Source organism: Akebia trifoliata, chromosome 3 (assembly GCF_017979445.1).
Source record: "Akebia trifoliata isolate Shusen 1 chromosome 3, ASM1797944v1, whole genome shotgun sequence".
In the NCBI taxonomy this organism is placed as follows: Eukaryota; Viridiplantae; Streptophyta; class Magnoliopsida; order Ranunculales; family Lardizabalaceae; genus Akebia; species Akebia trifoliata.
The window spans coordinates 53617667-53626047 of NC_141377.1; the positions used below are offsets into that span (position 1 = coordinate 53617667).

An 8381-nucleotide genomic window follows, 5' to 3' on the forward strand; every position below is an offset into this window, starting at 1 on the left:
CTAAAATGTCAATTGGGACAAAAAGGACATTGTTTTGTCTAAGAGTTTGAAATACACAAGTGGGCTTTTCCTATTATGTCCAAGCCCATTAATATATAATCTTTATATGTAGTAATGGTTGTAAATCACCAATAATACTGGCTTTTTGCTCTCAAGTCCAAGAGGTGAAGAGCTAACCATTCATGTGGTCTGTGGGTCCCAAGGCTCATGCAACTTGCTCTAGACATAACTTTTTGTCAAAAATACCCTTGGGGGGACAGAAAGAAAAAATAAAATAAAAATGGAAGATGAGAAATATGCTAAAAGTTCTAAATATGCCATTTTTATTATTACACCCACCTTTTCTGTTTGACTTAATTTTGGAAAAAAAAAAAAAAAAAAACATATCCTGCAACAGAGAGACGTACGTAAAGAGTTCTTTCATGTGAAGGAGAGAGAGGGACAACATGAGAACCAAAGATAATATATGTAATTAAAATGGATACCATAGATAGTAACTGGGCCAGGCCCATGATCGACTTTTTGTAATTTAGATAGGCCTAGCCCAAAATCTTATGTGATTCAATTAAAATTTGCCTAGTCGACACACCCAAACAATACCTATATATGATGATTTCAATTACCATCTTTTGGAAATTAGATTTATAATATTAATTTGTGTTCACGACATATATTATTACCATGTACTCACAATAATTTTGGGTAAAGATGATATGGGCCAATACCCTACAGAAAAAATTGTATGCCACGTGGCAATATTTGGCCAGAACAACATATGAGATAGGTATTGATGACTAACATATCACATTTTCCTCTTATCTATTAATATTTTAAAGTTGAAATAAACAGAGATAAATAAATAGAAAAAGAAAAAAGAAAAAAACAGAATGGTTTTGCCTCTTTCCCTTTTTCTTTTTAGCTTTTTTTTTTTCTCTCTTCTTTTTGCCTTTTTTTAGTAAAATTAACTTTGATTAGATGTCTTTTAGTTTTATTTTAGTCTATTTTTTTACATTTTGGGCTGATCTTAAAGTTTATATAAAATCATTCTTAAATCAATGGCTAAAAATCAACAGATTATATGATCATTTCTCTATGGGCCTACCCAAAACATTCAATCCTCAAAGTCCAAATAATCAGCTATGTAGCTTCCAAAGTACTCAACATCTGGGAGTACAGGATCCCAACTTTATCAAAAGAAATAAAATACAAAAGGTGCATTTTAAGTTAATCAAAAATTAAAAAAATAATAAAATATTGAAGTCATGCTCACGCGTGATCGACTCATATATGATATGCCCCATTCTACACTCACGTGGACTAATAAAGAGAAGTAAAAGAAAGTCTCTGAAGCCAATAGGAATCTTCAAAAATTTGAAGCAACCATCTTTATGTAGTGACACGTGTACGTTAAAAAATCTAAGTATTTATACACGTGTTGTTCATTTAAGGGGGTATTGAAGAGACCCACTTCCTTCAAAAGTCGGACTCATAAACTAAATGGATTTAGAAATTCTAAACTTCTACCAACCGACAAACACAAATTGGGAGTCTTCGAAGCCATAACTTGAAGAAAGTTTCTAAGTGTCCATTCTATTATGAGGAAGGTGTCTTACACACACTGTCTCAGACATAATTATTGCTACATTTTATGGGTTTTTATGTATTTTTTTTAATTTATTTTGAGAGTTTTTATTGCCATACCAACTTTACTAACGGCACCCCAATATGTGTGCTAATTCTTTACTTGGTGTGGCAATAGAATCTCTCTTTATTTATTTTTATTTGAACAACTCTTTGGGTATTTTCTAGGATTAATTCAGTATTAATCCAATAGAGGAATGTTACATACCACAACCCGAGTTGACTCAGCTGATCTAAACCCAAAACATCAACAAGGATTAAACCCAAAGATTTGGGGTTCAATGAATTGAGTTCTTCCATTTCATTATGTTCATAGTCAAATTTTATGCAATAAAAATAAATTTATACATACTTTTATTATCTCTATTTACATTCTTTTAGATCTTTCTCTCATATTTTCAAAATCTTAAATATGACGAAATTTTTTTGATAGAAAAATCTAAGATTTTCTATAAAGGAAGTAAGATAGAAAATGATGGATGAAAATAAGGTTGAATAGATTAAAGTTATCAAAAAGGTTGAAGAGTTTGAAGATGACTGATTTTGGGACCCTAAAAAAAAAAAGATTTTTGAGACCAAATAGTACAAAAATTTTGGGAAAATAAAAAAAGATAGGATTTTGGGTAAAAAAAATCTAGAGTTTTATGTAAATGGTTAGGTCTAGGTTTAAAACGATGAATTGAAAATAAATTCGAGTAACTTATAAAAAAGAAGAAGATAAAGTTATGTAGTTATACCAGAAGAAAACTCTTGGTTTTTGGCTAGAGGTGGAAGATGAGGGCATTTGAGTATTTTCGCTCTTAGTCTAATTAGAAGACTAAGGTCAAGGGATGCATATCATCAAATTTCAAAACATAGGGGATATCTCTAATATTCAGTAAAACTTAGTGGGGCATGTCTAAATCACCCAAATATTTCAAAAGAACAATTTTTGAAAAGATAATATAAGTTATTCTTTTTTAATAACAAAGATGATTCCAATAGGTGTTATGAATACACCTGTGTTGCTATCATAATAATAATAATAATAATAATATTATTATTATTATTATTTTCTTAAATGCATAGTGTTAGAAAATTAATATGATTTTTCATTGATTATTATATTGTTTTGATATGAAATTATATTTTTGCTTTGTATTATGCTTCTAGAGAAATGTAATAAATCATTATGGAAATTCAATATTTCCTTATAAAAAATAGTTCATAGCCACCATTTTTCTACGCAAAAACTCGAAATATGTTATTTCATCCAAAGCATATATGGTTCTTTATTTTATGTATATTGTGAGCATTTAAAAATTTAAAATTCCAGGCCATAGTTAACTCTGATTTTGCAAATAAATGAACAATGGAACAATTAATAAAGATTATAGATTGTTTTGAATCCCAAAGTTTGTATTATTAGGGATCATTGCACAATGAGTCACTAAAACATACGCAGTTGACGTGGCAAGTAGTGCACAGATCCATAGATCTTTTTCTTTGGGATACAAAAGAAAAAAAAGATCTACGATTCTATGCATTTGTTGCGCGTCACCTCGTACGTTTTAGCACATCATTTTGTCATTAGTCTTACGTAGTAGGTTAGGATTCCAAATTTCTTTAAGAACAATGTTTCCAATGCACACTTAGAAGAGACCTACATTACAAACGAAAAGGATTCCATTTAAGGCCCTTTATTTGTTAGAGTTTTGGATTTATATCTTGCTTTTGATTATGAGATCATTGGTCACCGTGCACGCTATCGTTATGTGCATTACTAAATCATCAATATATATATATATTTTGTAATTAATATGCTGAAGGATATATATGAGTATTTCACTTATATGTAGTTATAATAATCGTTGACTTTTGATTTTATCGAATCTTATGATCATAGCCAAATTTTCAACTATCGTACTATAATCTTCCTCGATTTGTTATATTAGCTAACTTTAATTTAATTTAATTTATTTTATGCTTTTTGCTTAGACATGTATTATCTGATTACTCCCAATATAATAGGATCTATTTGACTATTAAACATGTTTCATGCCATGTGGGAGAGTATGGATCATGAGATCGATATCTTTGACTTTCTAAATGGTAGAAATTACTTAAAGAATGTGCTTTACCACCGAACTTTTCAATGGAAGGATACATTTTCAAGAGAAATATTCTTTGCAACTATCGAGTGGGGTAATATGTTTTTAAGAAATTTAATTGATGTTTGTCTTTTTTTCAAAAGGTTTTCGAAATTAAGAGAATGTCAAAAGGGACGGTGGAGAAGTATTTATATGGTATCTATCAAGTAAAAAGGGTGATATATGTAGGGGTAACACTTATGGGTCAAAGTAGGTAATTTTCGAAGCGAATGATGATGAAAATGTCAAGAACTAACGATGAAATCAATTTGATTTAATATTAGGGAGCTGAATTATTGAAAATATTTTTCAACTTAAATAATTCATAGAGAAATATGAAGAAAAGGGGAAGAAATATATATATATGAGATAAATAAGGAGAGATCCTATTGGCACACCAACTTTTGCTTCCAACACACCAATCCTTTTGAAATTAAAAGGTTTATACAACAAATAGATTGGTGTGTTATAAGTAAAAGTTGATTTGCCAATAGAAGTCCTCTAAATTAAGAATAATAATAAAAAATTGGAAAAAATATTAAAGATAGATCCAACCAAAAACAAATTAAAGAAAAAATATTTGAGATAGTTTAGGCATGTAATAGAATATTTTAAAACGACGCGAGATTTTAAGAAAATATATAAAGGGACATGATTAGTTTGAAGATATTATTAGTGATAGAGTTGAATTGTATAGTAAGATTCATATCCTCGATCTCAATAATTAGTACTAGGTGTTGACAATGATGAGAGAGAGTTTTCACTTACATTGGATTCTCCCAGTTACATTGCTTGCATTAGAAATTAGGTTCAACACTGATCTCACCTAATAATGCATAGATAACCATAGATTTATTTTCTTGAGATACAAGTTAGAAAATCAATCGTTCTCTATACATTGTCAAGAGCAATTCAATGTTGAACCTAGTGTCCAACGTAAGAAGTCAAGCATTTTCCATTTTTAATGGTTGAATCTCAATGTTATTTGCAAATGATATAGTGTTAGACGATAAAAATACAATTATGGAGGGATTGAAATTAAGGGATTTAACATTAATAGGACAAAGACATAAGTACACATTGTGCGACGAAACAATAATTATGAAGAGATTGAAATTAAGGGATTTAACTTAATTAGGACAAACACATAAGTATACATCATAACTTTAGTTAGGATATTCTGAAATAGACCAAATAATAATAAATATTTATATTGTGTTTAGATTGAGAAAAATAGATAGAAGAGAAGAGGAAATAAATGAGTTTCTCTTCATTTCTTTTATTTGGATTGTTAAGTGGGGAGAGAAGAGAGACAAAAAGGTAAGTTTTCTTCTCTTTAAAAGTGAAGAAAAATGAAGAGAAATCATTTTAAAATACTTTACAATTCCAACCCTATCCCTATATCTCTTTTAAGATATTTTAAAATTTCAAAATTATCAAAAATTCTCTCTTGTCGATCCAAACATGGTGGGGAGAAATTGAATTTCTCTTCTCTCCATTTCTCTCAATTCAACTTTAAAGACATTTCCCTTGGCACCATATTTTTGGACATCATTTGCTTCTCTCAAAATAGAACCAAATCAAGCAGATCGAAATAAATAAAGGAGAGCTATTTCAATGTTGAAACTCTCAGCTCAAAAAATTTGATGTTTCCAAACAGGTCCTTAGATCTTATTTAGAAAAAATATTTTCCTTAATAAAATTTTATAATTTCAAAATTAAATTTAGAACAGAAAATGTTTTTGGGATTTAATCACCACTTCACAAGAGTACAACACTTTATAGCGCACTTAGCGGCAGAACTAAAAATGTTAATTGGCGCTGTAAGCCCGCGTGCGCAACGTACCGCCAAACGTTGAAAGAAAATTTCAAAACGCCGTTAAGAACAAGATCTCATTCACATACACTATGTTCAACCAAAATTTCTCTCCAGTCCTCAACATTAAAAAAATAATAATAATTATAAATAACAAAATATCTCACTTTTTTTTTTATTTGAGATCCGTTACCGTTGCTAACGATATTTTGTTTCCGTCCAACACAAAAATCTGACGAGGAATCGACAGGAAATGGACGGAATCATCAAACACTTGATAAAACACTCTGAATCAAAGAGCTAATAGAGGATCTGAAGCAAAGAAATCATCGATTTCTTCAAAATAATCTTCGACTTGCAACGTTGATGAGCTCCAAAGATCCAAATCTTTATTCGAACCAAGAAATATTTCTCCGAAATCTTCCCCAATTAAATTATTTCTTGGACCTTGAAAATCGAAGAAATCATCAAGAAACGGAGCATCCAATGGTAAAAAGTCGCCAAAATCATTCGATAAACAGCTTGTTTCGTCTTGAAAATCTTCGATTTCTTTAACTGGAGATTCTTGTAATCGATTTTGAGAATCGGATTCTTCGATTTTGGATGGAGTTCGGAATCGAAGAACAGAAGTTGGAGAGGAAACGTTGTGAGATTCTTCGGCTGATTCGTAACCAGAAACTGTTGTGAGATTGATTTCTGGTTTGTTCTTAGTTGGAGAAGATGGACTACCAAAGTTAGTCATGGCGTCCGGTCCTCTCAACTGAATCGCCATGTTATCGTACACCTTAGCTGCCTCCTCGGCCGTATCGTACGTCCCAAGCCATAGCCGTACACGTCTTGCAGGATCTCTAATCTCAGCCGCCCATTTTCCCCAGGGTCGTTGCCGTACGCCTCGAAACTTTTTGTTTCCGTTCTTGTTCACTAACTTTAACGACCGTCCAGTCTCCGGTTTCTCGGTCTTTCCAGTCGATTTTTTCCTTCGTACAGATCGGCTCTTCAACACCCCGTTAACGTTACTGTTACTGTTACTGGTACCGTTAACGTTAGCTCTTGAACAAGTTTCCACGCTGATTTCGTTGATATACCTCTTCACACGGTGACGACCAAAGACTTTGTCCTCTTCGTCGCTGGACGAATCTGTAGCGTCAGCATCTGTAACGGAAAACCGAACAAGTTTCGGTCCGTTAAAGCTCGAATCAGATGGATTCCGTCCGTTTGAGCCATTTCTAGACCTCGAAAGCTTCTTAGTTAGGCTTCGATGCTCTGTGTATTTGATTTCAGGGAAAATATTTCTATCCATCTTGATTGATTTCAGATTTTCTCTTCTCGCATTGAAAATCGAAAAGTCGAAAAGTAGAAGATACCTTCTCTAAGATTGAAAAAGACAGATTTGTTTCTGAGAAAGAGACGATTGAAGAAGACTGAGAGATCGAGAAGTTCAAACTTACAAAAACGGTCTGAGAGTCAAAGAAACCATTAAACAGAAAGAGAAATCGAAGAACAAGTCGTGAGATTAATAGAAAAACTCAGAAACAATCGAAAAGGAAGCTAAGAACCCCTTATTTGTTACTTTGGTCACTAAGAACAGTGTGTGGAAGAGAGTGAGAGAATGAGAGTGTGTGTGTGTGTGTGTGAGAGAGAGAGAGGTAGGAGCCGAAACACTGAAACACTGGATCGCCGTTTTATAGGATCCCAATAGCCGAAATCGTGAAAAAACAAAAAATCAAATTATATTTATTTTCTTTTTAATTATGATTTTAGATTTAATCTAATTATTTTTATTATAATTAATTGATATTTGATATCAACGACTGGGCTTAGCCCCCGATAATATTGGCGACAATCAGAGATTTTACAATCCGCCGCGTCCGGATAGTTGCTTATGATTCTGACACGTGGCAAATGGGCCAGATGACATAATGTATGCTGATTCAGCAATAAAAAAAGGAGTCAAAGAGAAGTTCCGTTAAATTAGTCGGTCAAATCCTTGGGTAGCTAACACGTCAGTGATTTATACTTGATTACTTATTCAGTATTTCAGTTTTCGAAGGGGTATTATGGTAAATGAATAGTATATTAAGTTAATAACCCCCCCTCTTTTAGTTTTTTTACTATAAGGGGTATGCCCATATGATTTCATACTCATGACATGCCCCTTGACTTTGGTGTTCTTTACGAGACTTATTACTTTTATTTTCAACACGACCTGACTAGGAATCATTGATTTTCTCAAAAGAAAATAAAAATAAAAATAAAAATAACTGTAAACGGTTTTTTTAATTAAGCCTCCTTTTAAACTTTAAATTACATTTTTTTTTCAACATTCGAATCTAAGAATATAAAATTTATGAACAAGAAAGAGCATGAATTTTGAAAGACAATAATGAAAGATCTACAAGAGATTGAAGATGAGGTTGAATCAACTAAAATTAGTTTATTATGAGGTTCAACAAATTTGAATATGACAATTTTTACTATAAATCCACCTTTAATTTTAAAACTTTCCTTTATTCAACTTTCAAATCTCATGCGCGATATATTATTCTTAAAAAATGATAATTTTTTATGAAAAAATTAAGAAATTTATACAAGATGTTAAATAAATATAATTTATCTTATAAATTAACAATTAAAAGATCAAATATTTTATTAGATAAGTAAAGTGATTTTAAATTTTTAACTAGAGATTAAAGAAAAGGACATTTAAATCATTTTATGTTAGTTTCTACCCAGAAAACCTATGTCATCACGTTGAAATAGAAGGACTCCCTAATATTAATCAAAAGGCGGGGGGT

The 8381-nt window shown here is 31.4% G+C and overlaps 1 protein-coding gene across 1 annotated transcript; it reads right to left on the minus strand.

Moving 5' to 3' along the window:
* Window positions 1–5681: 5681 nt before the first annotated feature.
* On the minus strand, window positions 5682–7247 carry LOC147407968 (ethylene-responsive transcription factor CRF4-like). Its single transcript, XM_086436771.1, has one exon. It carries the CDS (start codon window positions 6884–6886, stop codon window positions 5879–5881), a length of 1008 nt encoding a protein of 335 aa, XP_086292897.1. The 5' UTR covers window positions 6887–7247; the 3' UTR covers window positions 5682–5878.
* Window positions 7248–8381: the final 1134 nt, after the last annotated feature.

What these genes read in the sequence shown, in the direction of transcription:
- LOC147407968 (XM_086436771.1), bottom strand. Translation starts at nt 6,886, where the DNA reads ATGGATAGAAATATTTTCCCTGAAATCAAATACACAGAGCATCGAAGC.